Genomic DNA, 23712 nt, shown 5'->3' on the forward strand with positions numbered 1-23712 from the left:
TTTTCTTCAACGGAAAATTGGTTAATTTTTTAATTACGATAATTAATATTTGTATTAAGGGATATAGCTTATTTCATTGTAATTTTTTTCTCTTGAAGATAAAATATCATTAATCATGCTTTGCTTTTCAGAATTTTTTGTTTTTTTGCATTCTTTTATGTTATTTATTGCTCATTTCACTGTTTTTAATAATATATTGAAATGTTTTGAGTGATTTTTTTAGGAAACAAAGTTCTTAACCTCCTTTATACCATTTAAGTTCTTAAAATTTTGCAAAGGAAAGTTGGTTAATTTATTTATTAGGATAATTAATATTTGTACTAAGGGATACTGCTTATTTCATTGTAATTTTGTTATACTTAATAACTTAATAACTTTTTTTTATGAAGTTGTTCTGCAGAGTAAAATTCTACGCACTTTTTAAATTTAACGTTTGGTGTTCCCTTCAGCCATTTTTCCAGTACATTTAAAAGCCAGACGAAGGCTGTCAGCGAAGCTGCTAGTAGTATATATAAGATTAGATTCAGATGCTTCACGTTTCTAGCTACCAAACTTAATAGTATCTACAAGAATAGATTCAGATTTCTCACGCTTCTATCTACCAAATTTAATAGTATCTACACGTATATATTGAATGTATAAAGTAATTTTTATACCTTAATTAAAAAACATCCATTAAGAAATTTCTCCAAAAAGTGGTTTTTCCTAACGTAAATAACTTTCGATCTATAATTCGTCAAGCAGTTTATTTACGGTATCAACACATTAATTGATGAATTATACATTTGCTTTGCTAAAGCTGCAAATCTTTTTTAAAATGAACCTAATTGGCTCTTGTGTCTGCAGTTTGGATTCGTCTTCTGTTATGTAATTTTTGTGTTTTAATACTAGAGCATGCTGAAAATTAGGTAAGCTAACCAAATAATAATTTAATAATTTGATTAGCTTATATTATTCCCAGTACCTTAATCGACATATGTTATTAGCTCATGCTATTTGCAGTACTTTCGTCAGTCAGCCAGTTCATCAGTTTTGCAGTACGTTCATCGGTTAGTCATCAGCTGCTGGTGTCATCTAGTGAGCTTTTGTGGCTTGCTTTATATTTATATCAATTCTATTCAGAGAAAGAAATATACTCATTTTTCCCTCTTTTAAAATGGAAGGTTTTTCGCTTTCCGATTAATCTCTTAGCAAATTTCTGCGCATTACTTCGCTCTTCATAACGTCTACGCCACTGCCTTTAGAAATAACAGAACGAATAATAATAACCTTCTTCCGTGCCTAATGATTAGTCCTCTAAAATTTAATTTCGTTCACACATTTCACTGTGACAGGGGCTTTGTTACACCTACGTATTATGAACTGATTGAACAATGTATGCCCCATTACGTATCCTTTGTCTGTAAGAAATGAATTGAAAAATGACAGACATAAAACGAAACGCTAAATCAGTATGTTTCACATATAATCTTCGAAGCTATTCTCAGTAATTGATAAACACATCAAATACTGCAAACAATAAGGTGGTGGTGTATTTAATTATGGCAAAACACACTAGGGCTATCTGCCTTTGCAAACAATAAGAGTGAATACATGTAGTAAAGGAAGTAGTTAGTGATCAAGCTTGTTTAATAAAGAAAGCAAATATAAAAAAAAAAAAAAAAAAAAAAAACTACTTCCTTTCAATATCCGGAAACGTAAGTTGTCAAACAGCGTGTACTTCTTGAAATCATTAACTAGAAATCAGAAAATATTGGGTGACTATCAATAATTCTCTTTCTTAGGAATTACTGACAACAGAGAACTTTGTAGATTAAATCTACATTTACAATATAACTTTACTCAACTATTCGCTGACGAATTGGTCCATGCAACCAGCTGCCTTTTGCTTATTTCTAACATGAAAAAACTGCCTTTTGTCCGATGATATAATATTAGTCTCAAATTTTTAAAATAATTTTTTCTATTCTTAATTGTATTCATAATGTATTCAAACTTATTGCAAAATTTTTATTTTTGGAAGAATATAAATTTTTAGTATACGGTTTAAATTTTATGTTGGTTACCTAATTATCTCACTTAATCCTAAGCGACCTTGATAGTCTGAGATACTGCATATTTGAAATGCAGCTATCGTTAGACAACGATCGAATAAATATTGAAGTTTTATTAATTTGGATTGCGGATCGAATAAGTATTGTATCTTCATTTAGATTGGGGATCGAATAAGTATTGGGAATTCTTTTAATTTGGATTGGAGATCGAATAAGTACTGGCAACATATTCTCAGGTAACCATGATCTGAGACACTGCATATTTGAAATGTAGCTTTCGTTAGAAAACTATCGAATAAATATTATGGACCTTTTTAATTTGGATTGGGAATCTAATAAGTATTGGGGACATTTTTACTTTGGTTTGGAGATCAAATAAATATTCGGAACTTTTTAATTTCGATTAGGGACTGAATAAGTATTGGCGACCATATTCTAAGGTAATTATGGTCTCTAGAAACTGCATATTTGAAATGCCGCTGTCGTTAGAAAACAATCGAAAAAATATTAAGGATTTTGTAATTTGGATTGCTGATCGAATAAGCATTGGGGATTTTTTAATTTGGATTAAGAATGGAATAAGTACTGGGGATATTTGAAATTTGGATTGGAGATCACCGAATAAGTATTGGCGACATATTCTCAGGTAACCATGATCTGAGAAACTGCATATTTAAAATGCAGCTATCATTAGAAAACGATCGAATAACTATCGAAGATTTTTTAAATTTCAATTGGGGATCGAATAACTACTGAGGCTGTTCGCACATTTTTTAGACGATTTTGCTTTGCTATAAAAATTTTCTCTGCTAGGAAATTTGTTTATTAACTGCAGCTACATTTTTTAAAGTATTAATTATCATCTACTACGTGACAGTTTAGTTAACATGCAAAATGGCGGTTTTAAAGAAGCAGTGGATAGAAGGCTACGTCTGCCTTCTTTCCGAAAAAAATTATTCTTATCTAGTTATTACAAAACACCGTGAAAGCCGATATCTAAAGCTTGTATAGACATTAGGATTTTTGATGCTGAGAGACTTGAAAAATGAGCAATGCCTTCGCCGGGACTCAAACCTCGGACCTCTCGAATACTCGCCGAATGTGCTAGCCATTACATCACGAAGGCAAGCTAAGAAGGCGGGAGAAATACCTTATATACTCCCCCTTTTAAAGGACGACTGAGGATTAGGGGACCCAGTCGCCAAATCCTGGTGGTGGAGAATCATCATCCACCATCTTTTTTACTTAGGGCGCTAATGTAGAGACATTAGAATTTTTGATGTTGAGAGACGTGAAAAATGAGCAATGCGCTCGCCAGGTGGAGTGGAGAAGAAATTAAAAATTAAATTAGAAAATTAAATTAAAAAGAAATTAAATTAAAAATTAAATTAAAAAGAAATTAGAAAGTGGAGAAAAATATTAAGATCAATTCCACATAATATCAGGAGCACATCTGATACAAAATATTCAAATATAAAATACCTTCTCTTTAGCCACAGCGCCATCAATCAGTAAAACAGCAAAGACACAGCAAGCAGCCACATGTCAAAATCTACTGTTAATTTCCTGGAAAAAAACGGAACAAGAAATGGGTATCAGGCCCCTACTATTCACTCATATCCTTACTAAATCTCCAAATGTATCATCCACGGATTTTTGCTTTTTGCGCTTTTAAAAAGCGGGATTGCCCAAACGTCGACCTACAACACTCCGTGGACTTTGGAAAGCTGTTCAAGAGGAAAGGGATAAAATACCTCTTCCGAAACTCAAAAGACTCTGTTGTTTTTGAAATAATAATGTAAAAAGAAAGTGAAAATGAAGGGTTATCAAACCGAACATTTAAAACACAAAAATTTTAGGTAAGATATTTCTATAAATACAAGGCAGGCCGTCTAAAAATGTGCGAACGTGCGAACTACCTTTGTATTGAGGATTTTTGAATATGGATTGGGAATGGAATAAATACTGGAGATTATTTTAATTTAGATTGGTAATCGAATACGTATTATCGACATATTCTCAGATAACCATGGTCTGAGAAAGTGCATATTTGAAATGCAGATATCGTTGATGCAGAAAACGATCAAATGAAGTTTGGGGAATTTTTAAACACAAATTTTAATCAAGTTTGGTTTCAAACAAATTATCACTATCTTTAGATTTTTATTAATGACGGAAAGACATCTCTTGCGTCTTACATCTAATTAAAAAGGCATTTTTTTTTTCAGTTTTTTAAACTTTTAGTGCAACATGTATTTAAAAGGTAAGTAAGAGGCTTTCAGCATAATAACAAGGGTCACATGAAAATTATTAGAGATGGTCGATGCAAATTTTATTTTCTATGAAAAGTTAGATTGCAAGACCCATTTGTCCTGGCGCTTATAGAATAACGAAAAGTACCTCAAGACCTGCCTACTCTTTCTTAACTTGAATTTTCATTATATCCAAAAATTTATTTTTATTTTCCAACTTTTAGTAAGTTGCACAAATTTTATTCATAATGTTTTCATTTTTGCAAAAATTAAATGTTTGCTCAAGTCAGGAGCCTACGAAATAAAATGAAGGAAGAGCGAAATTATTCGTCCATGCAAAAACAATCGCGTGAAAACTATTTCTGAAACACGAGTTTAAAGGATTAGGGGGATTAGGGGACCCAGTCGCCAAATCCTGGTGGTGGAGAATCGCCATCCACCATCTTTTTATTTCGGGCGCCAATGTAGGGACATAAGGATTAATTCGAAAAGCCGGAGCAACCGACTTCGCCGGGAATCGAACCACGGACCTCTGAAATACTGGCTCAGTATGCTGACCACTACACCACGAAGGCACGCAAAGAAGGTGGGAGAAATACCTTATAAGATTACAAAAATAGAAAAATTAGATTTTCCAGTAAATTATAAAAAAATTGCAAAATACATGAATAAAATGTTGTTATTCTGCAAGGAAATTTGTCAGTGGTTCAATTACTGATGTTGAAAATAGTATACAGAAAGATTTCCGAAACTGGAAACTCAGTAGATTCATTCAATTTGTCGAAGCAGTCAACATAAAAAATGAGCTTTGCTGCCATCGGAACTCAAACTCTTGACCTCTCGCTTACTAGCTGAAGATGCTTTCAATTACGCTGCCAAGGCACGTGGTAAGGGTGGAGAAAATACCTTGCATTCTCTCCCAAAGAATTATTGGGGAGGATAAGAGCCAATGGCCGAATCCTGGTAGTGCTAAATTATCGACTACCACTTTTGGATCGAACGACATTGTAGAGTAGCTGTGCTACGCAGAGCTTTAAGAACTTGCACGTGCAGTTTCTTGGGGGTAATGGGCCAGGATACCTGATTTCAATGAGTGGAAGAGAGAACAAGAAAAGCCAAGATGGGGGTGAACCGATTTTCGAAACCCCTGCTTAGCTGAGAGGAGTATACGATATGGACGGACTGGCCAAGGGAAGCGAAATTTACAGGAAACAAACCCCTTACGCCTTCGTTTCGGCATCTAGCGTCATTCGTTGAAGATTGCGTAGGAAAGCAGAGTTTTAGGCGCAATTTATTTCATCTCGCGACTCCGGCTAGCAATACAGTGGAAATTAATCCATTCTTCCTTGGGCGAAAGACGGGGAATTCCTTGAGGAAAGAGATCATCTCGGACATTCTAAGCTGGGATCAGGACCAGCGTGCCTTGTAATCAATGTCATAATCCGTGCTCTAATCTTTCTTATCGGTAAGGACATTCTGCACTATCAACTCTTTACGGATTACATAAGCTCATGAGCTTAATATTATTACCTTAAGGTATGTGACGTTACATGGGTTATTTTCCATATGCAGAAACTTATGCTTACTTTTTTCTTTAAAATGATTTTGTTTAATTGATAAATTATTCCGGATATCTTAAGAAAATAATATTCTTTTTTTTTTTTTTTTTTTTTTTTTTTTTTTTTGTACTGTTTAATGAGAAAATAAATGAATGTACTTAAATATGGTATATAATTCGAAGTTCCTCTGATATTTTTAGGTTAAATTCACTAATATTTATATTGACACGGTTGTATTAACCAATACGGAATAGTTCTCAATCATTATTTAATTTAAAGTAAAGGAATTATAGTTTTTTTAAAAACAAATTAGTGCTGTGGTTTTCTACATAACATTCCGCTGCTTCAGGAAAATAAAATAATAAAATTGAATTTAAATAAAAAAATGAGAAACAAAAAAGGGAATAGCAATAAAAAAATTACATTCTGAACGAAAATTTGGCAGTTTTAATTTAATGCCTTCTCTAACGGGTGATTCCGCTGTCACTAGCTCCAAATTTATTGTAGGAGAAATGGACCGACGACAAGGCGTCGACCGATACATACGAGATGGTTTCTCTCTTACCGTTCCAGAGTTTCCCGAATCCGCTGGAAAGTTTACGAAACGTAGTGTCCCATTAAATAGAAACTGGCTAGTCGATGTGGAGTTAATTCCCAATACATTTTTATAGCGATGCTACAGAGATTTTTCCGTGAGTTTGTCCTCTTTGTGAAATTTATTTTTGCAGTTAATAGATGTTCATTAATAAGTGTTGCATTTTGTTCTTCTGATACACTAAAACCTTGAAAATGGTAATACATCCCCGGTAGAAAAACGTTGCATTATTGACTGACACGAGCGCATTGTAGTTTTCAAGTAGGTAAGCATTTGTGTTTTTTGGCATAAGAGTTTTATTTGCCTTATTTTGTACGCAAGATGAATTTTCTAGAAAAGAAACAACTTTTGAGTGCGCATTATCAATTCAATCATTACTTGAAAAACGCCACAGAGTTGGCGTATCCTCCAAATAAAAAACGAAAATACTGATATTCACAGACGCAAAGGATGGTTGGCCGTTATGTGTAATTTATTGATCATTCCATGTTTTCTGCTAAATCTGACGTAATTTCGAGGAATGTAACGGGAAGTTTTTTTATATAATACTAGCCGTTTGAGCGGCCAACTGTCTAAAATAGGAATTATAAAAATGAAAAATATATTTAATAATTTTAATGGATCCAACTAATTTAAATCTATAAATCTAGCTAATAATTAATAATAATACAAAGGAATAGTTGCATTTATCGCTTTTAAACCGCTTTATAAGGTATTTCTCCCGCCTTCTCAGCATGCCTTCGTGTAATGGCCAGCACACTCGGCGCGTATTCGAGAGGTCCGAGGTTCGAATCCCGGCGAGGGCATTGCTCATTTTTCATGTCTCCTGCTTCGAAACAACCTAATGTCTCTACAGCTTAATTTGTTAATTAATTTTGGAATAAATTTGAAAGAAAAATGAAATATCTTGAGACAACGACAATACACTGCTGCATGGAAAAAAAGAATATTTAATTCGAGCTGTAGCAACATACTTTTTAATCGCTGCGTTTGTTGATTAAATTCGAAAGACAAATGCACTGCATTTCGTTGAATGTCAACACACTTCTTTTATATTGCTGCGCTTTCAAATTAAACTTGAAATATAAATATCTTACGTGGCAAAACAAAGGTTTTTATATTGCTGGATTTTTAATCAGAAAGTTCCTTAAATTCGCAGAAGAAATGAAATGAATAAAAAAAATTCGAAATTCTAAATTCGGACTTCGATTTGCACATGTCCGAGTGGAAGACTCCGTGTGTTGAGAATTTGGTTGTTGTAGGTACTGCCGTTATTCCACAACGTGTTTAAATTCGAAAAACATATGTTGCATTTTGCCGAGAGACAACATACTTGTTTTATATCGATGAGTTTTCTAGCTAAATCTGAAACATAAATATCTTACGCTCTGTTATAGTGCTATCGATACAACCAAACTTTATTTGGGTTTCAATAAAGAAAAAAAAACTAATTTACACTAGCGGATGCTAGTGCTGAAAGTATTGCGTGGTACAGTTTTTTATAAAAGCTGTAAAATAAACATTTAAAAGATGTTCCCCCCCTCAAATGACCAAAATCTTCCTCTTGAAACTATTTGTCGGGAATGGCGAATCCATCTGTCATTTAACTCGCATCACAAGAACACTGCCCAGCATGCACCACAGGAGCAGACCCTACACCAGAAGGAAGGAGGAGGTACTCAAACAGTGAAGCCTTATGTGGGATTTGAATTTGAACCAGGAGTTCGGAATTAAATCCTCCACGAAAGCATCTCTTTAGGCAAATAGCTGTTGTGGCTTTGCCATATTCAGATAACCTAACCTCTCAAGAGCAAGAAAGACTCGAAAGAAGCCTTATTTTAAATGAAAAAGATGTACAAATGCTCTGCAATATAGGTGAGTAACTTTAATGTAAGACATTCTTTTGCTTAATGTTTTTGTAAGTGCTTATTTCTGTTTACAGTTGCCATAAATATATTTGCCATAAATTATTCGAAAATAAAGTTATCCGATATAGCTTTGTTCCGGTTATTTCGGATAATCGCAGTTCTACAAATATACCACGCAGTATCTATAGAAAGCACAAAACCTAAACCGAAATGGTAAGAAATTAAAAATATTTAGATATTCTTGTACGATGTTAAACTGAGTTCATTTCTAAGAATCACGAATACCTGTCTCGGGGTGGGGAGAACGCGACCTCCCCGTATCTTCTTCCGAGATATCTTCGTCTGCTCTTAGAGGACTCGAAGAAGATGACGATGTTGGGAAATGGTGGTTGAGAGTCTTGAGGTTTAAACCCCTGGTGTCCAATTTGTCGTAACCGTACCAGCCAAGAAGCTCATTCATTGTGGTTTCGGCGTAATCCTGTAAACATTCCAAAGTCAGACAAGAACGAAAATACAATTCCTAGTATAATATACATTAAATATATATATCTACATTGTTTACATTTAAATTTTGGGTTTTGATTTTGCAAAGAATTTTCTTGCTTTATCGTCATGGTATGAAACATATCTTACAAATACTTTGAGACTAACAGATATTCAAATATCGCTTTACATTCTTATTTGTTTGGGACAAATAAAACCCATTGCTTTCTTTTTAACTGATTAAACACCAACTTTTTATTTAGCTATATACAGTGCAGTATACACTGCTATATATAGTGCAGTAAATATATCTAATTTTCTTTATTTATGTATTCTAAATAAGACAAATGTTTTTTTCTACTTTAAAAAGTTAATATAATTTGGTTAATGATATATTACTTTTAAAATAACGTGAATAACAGGGTAGAAAGAAGTGTATTAATAAAACCAAATACTGATACGAATATTTGCTTAATATTATATTTTATGGCTGAGGCAAATATAATATTGGTTTATGCAGTGCATAAACTTTTAAGGCATCAATTTTAAGTAGTTTCTCAATATGTGCAATGTCCAAAGACATGCCGATTCTAAAATGCATAGTGTAAATTTATAAACATAATGTTACTGAATAAAGGCTTGTGTATTTATTCATTAACTCTGAAAATACTTTTTTTGTCCAAAGGGGCAATTTGGCCTGAAGGACTATTAATTTCGTTTTGGCATTCATTGGTTCACTATAAATGTCGGTTCTCTTTTCAAATTGTTGCCACTAAATATTATCGACCTGTTCTATATTTAAAGAAATTAAATAATGCAGAATCTGCATAAATATATGTATGTTTCTGCACTAGGAATAAAACAACGGTACCTAGGGTCATCGAATTTTGAATAATGAAATCTTCCATCGAATTTTTTGCATCTGGAAGCCGAAGTTTGGAATTTGAAATTCCAAACTTGTTTTATTATCGATTTCATATCTTGCAACACTTTAACGAATTTTTAATTAAAAAAAAAAAAAAAACCGATTTCAAAGCGAGCAATGTCAACACCTTCCGGAAGAAAAAAAACATTTTATCTCAAGCATGCGTAACTGTTGCTTATTTTAAAAGTATTTTGTAATATTGCTCTTGAAATGAATTTTATGTTTAAATTGCGATGAACATGATATTTAATAAATAAAGGTAACACACAAAACGTTAAGAAAACGCCCCTTTGAACGTAATGTAAATTCTGAAAGCTTCCAGATTTTTTTTAAATTATTTTTTGAATCCAAATTCTGCAAAAGCTGTAAATAAAACAAGCAAGTGCATGGGGCTAAAAAGGCTGAGAACCACTACTATGCACCTTCAATGATTTTTCCAGGAACGGACAACAGATTTATTACTTTATATAAAAAAAAGAATGATTCTTTATACTCAAAAAGGCAATTCATGCGAAAAACAAATAAAAATACAAAAGGCATTTTTTTCGCTCCAAGATTGGGAGAAAAGTAGCAGCTTCCGCATAAATAATGGTTTTCCACTCTTTTTTTTTTTTTTCCTCCTTTCGTGCGCCCGTGGCTCTGAGCGTGGTTCGTGTCAAAGGCAGCGGCGCAAGATTGAGCGAAAGCTGAAATGGACGAAACAGATGTTGCTCGGCGTTGATAGAGAGATGCTTCTGGTTACACAACCGGCCGAGGGAAAGTGCAAGTGGAATAAGGTTACCTCTCGTCTTCAATCGTGGGTATTTTTAACTCCTCTTACTCCCGTAGGCGTCTCGAGAGGGCTCCAGGGTATTATTTTGACATTGATGCAGGACAGGATTGGGATGCAAAAACCATCTGATGAGTAACTACTACTTAACCTATTGTAAGGAAGAACTTTGAAATATGATCTAGACCAATGGTCTCAAACTCAAATTATATGCGGGCCTAATATACGATCTTAAAGCAACTGATGAGCCGGATTATTTTTTTTCTGGTATTAATAAACATTTATCAAGACATACATAAACAGCAATAAAAATATTAATAAAGCAAAAGGAAAAAAAATTCAAATTGACCTAGACCAATGGTTTCAAACTCAAATTGTATGCGTACCTAATATACGATATTAAAGCAACTGATGAGCCGGATTATTTTTTTCTGGTATTAATAAACATTTATCTAGACATACATAAACAGCAATAATAATAATAATAATAATAAAGCAAAAGGGGAAAAATTCAAATTGATATTATATTCTCTCTGAATTTTAACGTTTTGCGCCTGCGAGAAAGTTCTGTTGGTTACACTCTGTAATTCAAACGTATTTACAGCAAAATATTAAATTTTAATACTCACATTTATTTCAAATAATTCTAATACATCGAATTAACAACTAAATAACAAACTTGAATCAAAAATTAAAAAATTATAAAAAATTTACAAGGAAACTGCATTATACGCGCGTATACCGTGTAAACTTTTAAAGTTTTAGATAAAACTTGAGAACAAATAATGACAATCTAATTTGTTTCTTTCATTTATAAACATTTCTTAGACACATAGAGAAAAAAAAACTGTTTGTAAGCAAATTATTATGAAGAGACATTAGGTATTTTTTGGAAGCAGGCAAGATGAAAAATTCGCCGAAAATCGAACCTCTGGAACACGCTTCCAGCGTGCAGACCACCACACCACGAAGGCGTGCCAGAAAGGTGGGAGAAATACCTTATAATTATAAATTTCATTTCTTACGACCAACTGACATTTAATGGCATTTTGAGTGTGATTATAATTGCTGGAAACTCATTACAAATCGTAGAGGGACTTCAATAAGTAGAGATCTTTTCGTAGACTTGTTAATTTTCAATTATGAAAAGAGAAATCATCTCACATATAAATATGTTCCTTACAAAGCGATTATTCATTTGTAAAATTTCTTAACTGAGGATATTTATCTCTTTAGAAGCGCGAATAAAAATTAATCAAATCTGTATCTTCAAATCTTTTACATGTAAATAATTAGCTCCATTTGTAGAATTTTTGGGTGCATTATTCATGTTCCCTTGTTAATTGGTGATGAAACTAATATAAAATTTAACTCTACATCATTAACATCTTTAAATCTATTTTCAAATTCTTGACGTAATAATGCTATTCTTGTTGCATTTTTTGAGATTCTTTTTTAAATAATAAATTAGGATTTAAAACATAGGAAATCTACCAATGTTTTTGATTCTAACTGTGTTCCCCAGTAACTGCAAAATCCTCAATACGAGCCTACATGCTAGTGATAAGTTTATTCTTTTCTTGCAGCTCTTTATGGAGAATATTTAAATAGTTGGTTAAGTCAACAAAAAATGCTACATCATAGCACATGAACTGGATTACAACTATACAGTGGCAAAGTCCCTACCAATTCCTTCCATCTTTTTTTCATTCGGTAACAGTCACACATATAAGCTCTTTCCGTATCTCTATGTCCTTAAAATTAAGAGCACCGTATTTACAATAAATGCATAACTGAAATAGTACGTTTGTAAGGATCTTAAGTTTTACTAACGTTTATTTTTATTTTAAATCTTTACTATCACTTCTTATTTTCTACTTCCGGCAGAATTAAAAGCGTTAACTTATTTATGCAAAATTTGTCTGGCGAACGCCAAGTACTTAAGTTGTGGCTTTTTGCCAAGCGAGAGAGAGGAAGGAGTTAGGCGAAGCAGGCCGCTTGCCTTAGAAGTTTTACTCGGTTGCTGTTTGCCTTCCAGGCCAGAGGTTTAATCCTCGTGATAATTTTAAACGTATTGTAGTGTTAACAGTTCTCTGTACTACATACGGCTTCCTGTTAATATCCGGCCAATCTTACACGTAGGCCCTTGTTGATTATTCCAAATTTAAGTTAGAGTTTAGTTATATTTTTATATTCTTACGTTCAGACCACAAGTAGTTGGTCTCTGTATTCCGAAGTACGGAAATTATTGTAAAGAGTGAAAAAATAAAGGGTTTTGTATACCCTTCCTGTGTATCTTGTTTACTTCCCACAGTTATTGAACATAGCTTTAGTAAGCTCCCTGTTCCGAGTCAGGTCCTTGCATGTTCCCAAAGAAAGTAAGACGGAACATTGAACCTGATACGTTCGCGGGCCGCCAGGTTGAGATCACTGACCTGGACAACGTCTTTATAATCAGAATTAATATGGGAATTAAAAAAGGTAAGTCCTAATAATAAAAAAACCGTACCATAAATTGCTTATATATTATATATATGTCTACATACAATTAAAAGTTAAGTTGTAAGAACAAACGAAAAAAGACCAATTTTAGTCAAAATACATATGTATAAACATGTTTATATACATACATACATATGTATAAACATGTATATATACATATATATATCAAATGTTGTATGATCTTAAATTCACTTAGTTCGAAAACAAGTTTTTCTAATACTTGCGCAATAGCTGCAGCAATAGCAAGTAAGATAATAATTTATTTACTAAAGAAATACTGATTAAATTATCTCCTAATATAAATTTAGTAGAAGTATCCAAGAGTGAACTTATATGTAGGAAATTTAATTCCGAAAAATGTGTTTTAAAGTAACTTGAATGTAATGTATTAAAAATGTTTTACGGGGACTTGAATTAAATCATGAATAACAAAATTTCATCTCTTTTTCATTCCATCAAATTCAATTAAAAAAAAGAAAAAGAAATTCAATTAAATGCAAGTAATTATCGCTATTGATCGGAAATTAGTTGACTTTTCAAGGGGAACAAACAACTCCCGTTCAATGAACAATAATTAATAAATACGAAGATGCTTCGTCTTTTACTCAAGTAAGAATGATTATGCCAAACTGGCAAATTAAGTTAGGCCAAATAGTTCCATGAAGGGATGGGATTTAGAACCAAAGTAGAGTACCAAAGAAATTCTGAATTAAGCATTTTCGCTAATACAAATTTTGAGTGAAAAGCAATTTACGTAGTAAAATTTATAAAATACTTGAGTAAATGTCCCCCGACACCTTCGCTTTTATGCATGTTAATTCAAAACTATTTGTATAAAAATTAAACAGTGGTAATCTTAATTTGAATTATGAACTAGAACTCAAAGTAATTGAAATAAACATTAGAAAATTAAGAAACATAATGCTATCTTGGCAAAAACAAATCAAATAATAAAAATTGAAAAATTAATATATATATAATAAGAAAAAAATGTGAAATATACATTAAATGGCCAGAAAATGCATTAATTAACTTTTGCGTTCTTTCTAGTGGGATGTCGTTAAAGTGTTTTCTTCGGTGTCTTACTCAGAAGGGGTGTGTGTCCGAAAACGTTTTAAATCTTCATGTACATTTCACATTTTAGGGTACCCAGTCGCCAATTCCTGGAAGTGGAGAATCATCATCTACCACCCTTTTTAGTTCGGGCGCCACTGTAGAGTCATTAGGTTATTTCGAAGCAGGAGAGATGAAAAATGAGTAACGCCTTCGCCGGGACTCGAACCACGGGCCTCTCGAATACACGCCGAGCGTGTTGACTACTACACTACGAAGGCGGGAGAAATGCCGTATATCATAGCACTGCAATGCGTCTAAAAGACATCTTTGTGTCCTGATTGCAATATCAAAGCAGGAAATCCTCTTAAAGATGCTCATGAACCAGTTTCTACAGGTTTTTGGCTTTTACAAATGCTGCGCTTTTCTCATGCGGGTAAAGTTAACTCTGTCACATCACTTGTGTTAAAATTCTTATTATTTGCATCATTCTTCAAGCATGAGTTGCATGCCGAGTTTTGTATTTGTAGTTTTAGTTTTTATTGTATTTATTTATATTTTCTTCTTGAAATATTTATATATTACGCACCTCAATACAGAATCGTTTGATTTTTAAAATTCTTATTTTCTTATATCAATACATATGTTATTTCTCATAACTAGAGAAAAGGGAACCGGTTCATATTACATATTGTTTGTTCCTTATCCCTTAAGCAATAAGTACGATTCCAAAGTACATTATCGTAAAAATATTAAATATAAATCGTTATTTCATCGAATTAAAAAAATATACAGCTACTGTGATCCGAGCTCTGAAGTGGTAATTAATATTATTTTTCTGTTTAATAAGCTCTGTAGTTACAATCTCACTCTGTCTGCAAAAACTAAAACGAATTTTTACGTAGGTCCGTGATGTAGTTTTGACGCATTTCAGCTGGAAAGAAAGGAAAAAAAATATTTCATGTGTCAAATGTGAGTAGTACTGAAAATCATTCTAATTCTGTTCCTTGCAATTTAACTTTTGCTTTGGCGGGGGAAATACCATGATGATATACAATGATTTATTTCATAAAAAGGACACTTTAAAATTAAAGTATGATTCTAGTTCGACCTGCCGTAAATATCTCCAGCAAAGTCTGCAGTTTCATCAACTTTTTTAGTTAATAATTTGCGTAGTCAAAAACAAAACAAAACAAAGAAAAAAAAAAAAAAAAAAAAAAAAAAAAAGAAAGAAAGAAAAAGAAAGAAAAAAAAAAAAAAAAAAAAGAAATTCTCACTTAATGTTTCAATTAAAGTGAATAAATTCAGACTGTTTCTATGAAATAAAGTTAAGAGCTACTAAAATTTTAATCAAGCCTATCGCTGCCTTTTTGTTACAAAATTCGTTTGAGAAATGCTTTAAAAAGGTAATTCATCACACTGAAGTTTGAAATTAAATGCAATAACTACACAGTGTTATGATATATACCACATGCAATATTTTGTGGTTCTCAGACATTCAGTTCCAGGTAGAAGTATCAGGTTCTGTGTTCCTCCTTACTTGCTTTGGGAAGCATTAACTGTCCTGACTCGGAACAGGGAGCTTACTAAAGCTATGTTCAATAAATGGTGAAGTAGACAATACACACAGGAAGGGTATACGAAACCCTTTATTTTTCTATTTTTACAGAGCTTTCCGGACTTCGGAATACAGAGACCAACCACTTGTGGTCTGAACGTAAGAATATAAAAATATTAACTAAACTCTAACTTAACTTTGGAATAATAAACAAGGGCCTACGTGGAAGATTGGCCGTATATTAACAGGAAGCCGTATGTAGTACAGAGAACTGTTAACACTACAATACGTTTAAAATTATTAAGAGGATTAAACCTCTGGCCTGGAAGGCAACCAGCAACCGAGTAAAACTACTATGGCAAGCGGCCTGCTTCTAATAACTCCTTCCTCTCTCTTGCTTGGCAAAAAGCCACAACTTAAGTACTTGGCGTTCGCAAGACAAATTTGCATAAATAAGCTTTTAATTCTGGCCGGAAGTAGAAAATAAGAAGTGATAGTAAAGATTTAAAATAAAATAAACGTTAGTAAAACTTAGGATCCTTACAGAAGTACATATGAGTTCGAAGCTCATCTGTCCAAAACTGTATTTCAATGAACATTTTGATTTGACAAAGTTTTATAATTATCAGGTTGTTTTCTAAATCTAATATAATTGAATATTGCGATCAAAATATCGTAAAATAAAAAAAACATATTCAATATAATTATGAATTAAGATGAAGTTTAACCAGAAAGATCACATTTTATTTACTTTAAATTATAAAAATTATGATTTTAATCTCAGTTAAGTAATTAAACATCTTTTGATGTTAGAATAATATTGACGTTAGAATTGTTATGATCTTAGGTTTTCCGATTTATGTTTCCTCGTCATATTACAACACGTTACATTAGCACATTATGCGGTATTTTTTCCTTCCTTCCAGCATGCCTTCGTGGTGTAATGCTAGCACAATCGGCGTGCATCGAGAGGTCCAAGTTCGAGTCCCGGCGAGAGCACTGGACTTTTTTTATATCTCTTGCTTCAAATTAACCTAATGACTCTACAATATCACCATCCATTTTTATTCGCCTTACAACATTAATTGTTTACTGAAATTGCAAATTAAATATTTCTCATTTAATTTCGAAATTGCAACAACAGAGTATGATGCAGAGTAAAGCATTAAAACGAATATGCTGTTGTTAATAGAATTTTGACATTTTTCAATAAAAACAAATTTTATTAGCATTTAACCTTAGCGTAAAGGACAAAGGTCGGTTCCAGCGGAAAATATTTTGCCCCCTAAGCACAGCTTAGTGTAATAATACAATATACAATGTATTATATTAATATCTCACACTTAAAGTTGTCTAAAAGCAAATATTTGTATCTTAGGAATTTAAGTAATCTGCTGTTACCATTACTCATCGACTTCAAAATTTAATTTTAGTTCTAGCAATATTTTTGGAAAACAATTCCGAAATCTGTTTTTAGAATAGTGCACACCAATTTTATGACAACTACCAGATATCGATAATAGTATTTCTACATGTTTTGATCTGCTCTTCAAAAAATGGCGTCGAATCACTTTCCAGAGAAGCGCATGAAAAACAATCCGTTCCATATCGTCTGCTTATGACTCTCGGTTAAACACACATGGGAAAGCGTCTTTTTTTTTCATCTGGCTCTTCTCCGGTTACTTTGACGTCACAATGAGCTATAAGGATCGCTTGCCAAGAAAATGTCGCAATATTGTGTTTGGATGAAGTTTTCAACTTTTCTGCGGATTGCTTGCCTTTGCGTTGTTTCCCAGGAGCAGAAAGAGGGAGCTAAATCTTTGTTCTCTGGTTACGGTTGCAGTGATAATTGAAGGAAAAAGACAGAATGTATAAGATAAGAAAACGTTATTTAATTTGAAGAACGCGTCAAACGTTTAAGTATTTTAATGCTGTGGACGTTATATAGTTTTGGAATTAAGATTCTAAGCTAAAATTATTTTAGTCTAAGGCTAGGCTTAGACTAACAGAACGAAAATAATTTTTTTTTTATCAAATATTTTCTTTTTATTATCAAATTAATATGTAATCTAAGAGCTTTAATAAATATTTTTGCGTAGTGTTGGTAATCCTAGTAGCTTAAAATATATTGTAACTTTAAAAATCACGGAACATTTAATGCAAAAAATGTATCCAGTTTAAATTTTATTTTATAGTCACCGAAATTTATTCACTTTAGACTTTTAGGAAAACATCGGAATACTTTTATAGCGTATGTAGAGTTTATTTAATTGGGCTAGTGTGTAAACTCTTGGTAGACGTAAGCGAATTTATCGCTAAGTAACAACTGAAACTTGGGAAGCGTATTAAATACCCTTTATTAAAACTACATAAGAACAAAAAACCTTCCTTGTGCTTACGACCCAGCTAACTACTTCTAGCGAGATGACTTAAGTTAACAATAAGTTGAATGCAAAATTTTAAATTCAAATAAACTAGTCGTCAAAGGCTACTTCATCAATTTAACGTGAAGCTGGCTCATAACTTAACCGGCGTACAATTCATTTATCGGCAATTATAATGCAAGGGCGAAGACAAAAACTCTTATCTAAGAGCAAACTAGTAACGCAGCCACGACAGGCAGAACACGCTGTGTCTTACAATCTCAGAACCCGAACTCTAAATACTCGTGAACTAAATTTGCATTTTGGTGGAAAAATGGGAAAAGAGAAACGACAGTACAGATCCAAAACATAAAACAACTAGTTAATTAACATAAAGGAAACTAAAAATATGCTTTTTTATTGCAAAATGATTTATTGTATGCAAATAAAACACGCTCAACTTATCGGGTACGTATTACTCTACAGAGAGGAGGAGATGGAGGTCATTGAAAATTGTCTATCCTCTTCTGGCCGTTTATGATCCTCGGCGCACTGAATTGGTTAAATGTTTACCAAGGATTTTCTTAACACTTAAATATAAAATCGAGTCTCTTTAGAAAGACTTTAGAGAAAGGCCATACAACCCATGTTAGACGAGTATCACTATTTAGTCTTTAAATAATTACTTATTCATATTATACTATGAAATTTAAATATATATATAAGTAAACATTTTAATTGATCGTAATAAATATTTTATATATATATATATATAATCATTATATATAATATAATATATATAATGTATATTGAATTATAAGTAAGGTTGTGAGAACAAACGAAAAAAGACCAATTTTGGTCAAAATTGTGCGCATTGTGCTGCAAAATTAAGGAAATTAGAAGATAAATTTTAGTACGCACGCCAAAAAGTTACCAAAAACTGTGGCTCCGAGAAAACTCCAACATAAACATATTTAGTTCTATGAAATGTGTGAAAGAGGAGAAAAGATATTTGAATATTTATAAATTAATAATTAAGCTATATGCTAAACAAATTAGGTAATTTTTAACACAGTAAAAAAAAAAAACAAATCAATTGAACGAGGTAAAATAAAGATAGTAGCCTATATACTAAACGAAAAAAGTAGATTATAAAACACAGTAAAATACTAATCAATTGATCAAGGTAAAATATAAATTATAATTAATTAATGTATATTGAATATATATAATGTTTTTTGATCGATAAACCTATCTGAGGAAAAATGTGTAGGGCCTATTTATGATGTTGTTATATTAAAAGTGGAGATATATTGTGGTCAAAGTTGGTAACCTAAACTTTTCGTAAGGAAAGTTAAAAATTGTTTAAACAGTGATGTAATCATTAAAATTAAAAAATAAACGAAAAATCAATTAATCACCTCTGATTAATGATTCAAACAGAAGTTCTCAAGGAGTAAGTATTTAAAACATTAAACCAGATCGATTAATGAATGCTAAATAACATGTTTTATTCCTCTCGATACTGTAAGACTCCAAACTGCTGTAAATTAATATCATGTTTGAAATATTATTTTTCAGACAGTCTTACACTCACGAAGAGCTACCCCTACATATTATTCCTCACTCTTCGAATTTACTAAATTATAGAAAACTAGAGGGGGGGAAAAATAGTGCACAAAAACGTTTCGAAAGTTTTTGAGTGCAGTTTTACACGTTTTTCGTTCAGTTTACTATGATTTTGTAATTTGTATGCTTTAATTTTATTTTGTACATTTTTAATTTAGTTTTGGTTGTTTTTTACATTTACTGTGATTATAATTCAAGGAGTAACATGTAGGGGTAGCTCTTCGAGAGCGTAGGACTATCTGAGAAATAATATTTCATGCAGTAAATTAATTTACATCAGTTTTGAGTCTTACAGTGTCCAGCGGAACGGAACACGTGGTTTTCCCCATGTAACGTGAATACACGTCAGTTTTCGTTAAGAAATCTTCCACAAAAGCATCTCGCGTATTTCACCATAATCACTCAAGCCAACAAACAGAGTTATCGGGAAGCAGATGGCGTAGTATTTACTTAGTTTTTCAGCGAAGTATTAGTTAGCCTAACTTGATTTAAAGTCGGCGAATGTTTTCGAAACTTTCTGACTTCGGATTCCTGAAATTTACCTTTTAATGACTGACGCCTCGTATGACTTTCGATTATTTTCACGTTTATTTGTAATATCTTAGGAATAAATGTTTGCCATCTGTTGCTGATATTCTCTGAATTCTCTTTGACAGGAGGAATAAAATCCCCGAATTAATTCATATCAGAGAATTGGAATACAATTCCAATATGAATTATAAATAATTTTTACATTAAAAATATAACATTTCGAAAGAAAAAATACTGTCACAATAGATGAATCTTGGGTATATTTAAATGACCGCAATAAAAAGAGACCCATTTATTATCATCAAAGAGATTCAAAGAATCTAAAAAGAGTTTTTCAAAGGGATTTACGATTGTTGTTGGTTTTTGATATAACGACAAATACAAATTAAAGAGAGTGCAGAAAACTGTTAAGATCCACATATTATCAGGAACACATTTTATACCCAGTTTTCAAATATGAAATATCTTCTCTTTACCCAGAGTGCCATCCGTCAGTAGACAAAGCAAGCGGCCGCACGTCAAAATCCACCGTTAATTTCCTGGAAAAAATGGTACAAGAAATATGTATCAAGGCCATACCATTCACTCATATCCCCTGCTAATCTCCTGATGTATCATCCACAGATTTTTGTCGCTCTGGACTTTAAGAAAGCGGATTTTTCTGATGCCGACCTACAACCGTCCTCGGACTTTGAAAAGCTGTTCAAGAGAAATGGTATAAAATATCTTTTCCGCTACTAAAAAAAAAGCTTTATTGTATTGAAACTTACAGTGTAGAAAGTAAGTGAAGATTAAGGGTTATCAAATGGAACATTTTAAACGCAAAATCTTTAGGTAAATATTTCTGTAAATACAATGATAAATCGTTTAAAAAATGTGCGAACAGCATTAATGTATATAACACTGTAAATGATTTAACTACATTTATAGATTTGCTGGAGCGTTGTTCACATTCGTTTTTAATGTAAATGAAAATAATATAAACTTGAAGTTCAAATAACTAAAATTTTGAAATCTTTGCAACACCGTGTTTGCAACAAAGCTGAAATGTCTTCGCGGGCCGGCTAAAATTGCTACGTGCCTCGTGCCGCCAGTTTGACACCCTTGCTTTAGATAATACCATAACACAGCAGTGCATTCATTGTCACCTTGTAGAGACATTAGGTGTTTTGAAGCCGGAGAGATGAAAAATGAGCAATTTCTTCGCCGGGAATCGAACCACACACCTTTGGAATACACACCCAGCGCGCAGACCACCACACCACGAAGGCATGCTAAGAAGGTGTGGAGAACCATCATCCGCTACCCTTTTAGTTCGTACGCCACTGTAGAGACATTAGATTATTTCGAAGCCGGAGAGATGAATAATGAGCAACGCCTTCGCCGGGAATCGAAACACAGACCTCTGGAACACGCGCCCAGCATGCAGACCACTACACCACGAAGGCACGCTAAGAAGGCGAGAGAAATACCTTATAAACTTGCCGCATTAATCTTGTACTCGGCTTGGTAAATTATCAATTCACGCGTCATAAAATATTTCATTTGGCTTCCGGAATATCACAGTATATTGCTTATTAGCAGTGTTAAAAAGTTAACTCAAAACAACGCATACGCTTAATAATATTTTTACACTTTTTGACAATTATTTAAAAATAGCTAGTTAATTTTCATAACACTTTTATCGTTGTGACAAGACGATCCAGCCACCATGCATTGTTCATCTGAGATGCAAAAATTATATACATATATATAATTAACAGATAATTAAACCACAAATTAAATCAAGAAAGAGCTCAACCGTCTAACCGGAAGTACACACAACAAAACGGATACAAAAATAATTCAATAAAATAACGTAATACAATTAATACAATTAATATAGCATGATCAAATTAATATACAAAATGTTGTTCTTTGGTCCTTTTTCAAGGAGCAGCCGAAGAATTGTCAATAGAATCACATTTCTGATTTATATTTGGATTATTATAAGTTCTTGAAATAATAATTGAAAGAAAATTATAACATAAAAAGTAATTTAATTAAAACTATTGAAGTTCTTTAAAAGCGCCATAAAATGAAAATCTTCTTTAAAACGTTTTTTTAATTAATTTCAATTAATCATCAAGATATAATTTGCTCCGAAGTGATATGAAAATTAATGCAAAAATAAACATTATAAAAAAATCTATAAAAAAAATTCTCGAGTAAGAAGCCAGAATAACCACTAAATAAATATTAATTAAATTTCGAACCAGAGAAAAAGCAGAACTACTTAAAACCTTTACAACTCAAAAGCAATTACTGTAAAAGAAAGAAAAAATATTTCAAGTCAAAACTTATATAGAAGAAATTAACCAATAGTGAAATAGATAAGAATTTAAAATTATAATTAATATAGAATCGTTTCCAAATTGCGGGAGAACGAAAAGAACTATATAAAAATGGAAGGGTTATAGCCTACAAAAAGAATAATTATTAAATAAATAAAAATGAATTAATTAGTTCAGTGTGAATTAATCTGAATATGAAAAATAAAATAAAAACCTGAATGAAGCAAAACATCCACACAGCTATTTTCCGCATATTTCTCGGGAATACTGTTTAGAAGTAAGAGTTGAGTTGAGTTGGAGGAGGCAAACTTGATTAAATGTGAATTAAAAAACGCAAAAACTGAGTTGAGGGTGCAAATATGCAGCTTGTAAAATTGAAAATTTTGGAGATTGTAAACTTAATGTTAAATTTGAAATTTAATTGGGATTAATTTCATATTATTTAATTTAATCGCAGGAACATAATAATTCATAATAAAATAAACTAATTTAAAAACTACTTTTTAAAGTATGTAAGTTGTGTTAATTTTCAATTAATTTAGATTAATACAAGTGAATTAATTTTTTAAGTGTATATAAAAAGGAACTTTGAGTAGTATGGAGAATGGGGAGCAGAAAAAGTTTTGAAGAGGAAAAAGGTGAGTAACAGTAAAACCTCTTCTTTCATTTGGCGTATAATGGGACTGGAAAAGAAACGTCCATTTGTTAGTAACAAAGCTAGAGGGATTAGTTGCAGATATACAAGTATATTTAAAATTGTTACACTCCACTAAATATCTTCAAATATGGTTTTAAGTAATTTCTGTCATAAGTAACAATAAAAAATAAAACGAGCTTCTAAGTGACATTAGGTTATTTCGAAGCAGGAGACATGAAAAATGAGCAATGCCCTCGCCGGGACTCGAACCACGGACCTTTCGAAATACGCGCCGAGTATGCTGACCACTACACCCCGAAGGCATGCTAAGAAGGCGGGAGAAATACCTCATAACCTATTGAGCAATTTTTGGAGAATTAAGTTAATAAATTCAATTATTTTTTAATACTCATAGTTTTAAGACGTTGAATTTCTTGATTAATGCCTTCAATATCAGCGAAAATATTTTTAATTCTTCGAATTCGGTTGATAATGGTGTTAGCAATATTTCTCTCAGAAATATTGGAATTCCAGTATACTAGTTTAATTAATTAGTTAAAATTAAGTTTTGTTTTTAATCAAAAAGTTTAGTTTCTTTACA

The 23712-nt window shown here is 32.3% G+C and overlaps 1 protein-coding gene across 1 annotated transcript in view; it reads right to left on the reverse strand.

The window, feature by feature from the left end:
* The window catches only part of LOC118205275 (uncharacterized), a 212681-nt gene that overhangs the window by 49029 nt on the left and 139940 nt on the right, over positions 1-23712 (reverse strand). Inside the window, exon 2 of the mRNA XM_085824214.1 lies at positions 8614-8806. Coding sequence (XP_085680340.1) covers positions 8614-8806 — 193 coding nt within the window. The remainder of the gene's footprint in view (positions 1-8613; positions 8807-23712) is intronic.

This window comes from Stegodyphus dumicola, chromosome 9, assembly GCF_044657685.1.
Source record: "Stegodyphus dumicola isolate Sdum_Otavi_A_Nest chromosome 9, ASM4465768v1".
Taxonomy (NCBI): domain Eukaryota; kingdom Metazoa; phylum Arthropoda; class Arachnida; order Araneae; family Eresidae; genus Stegodyphus; species Stegodyphus dumicola.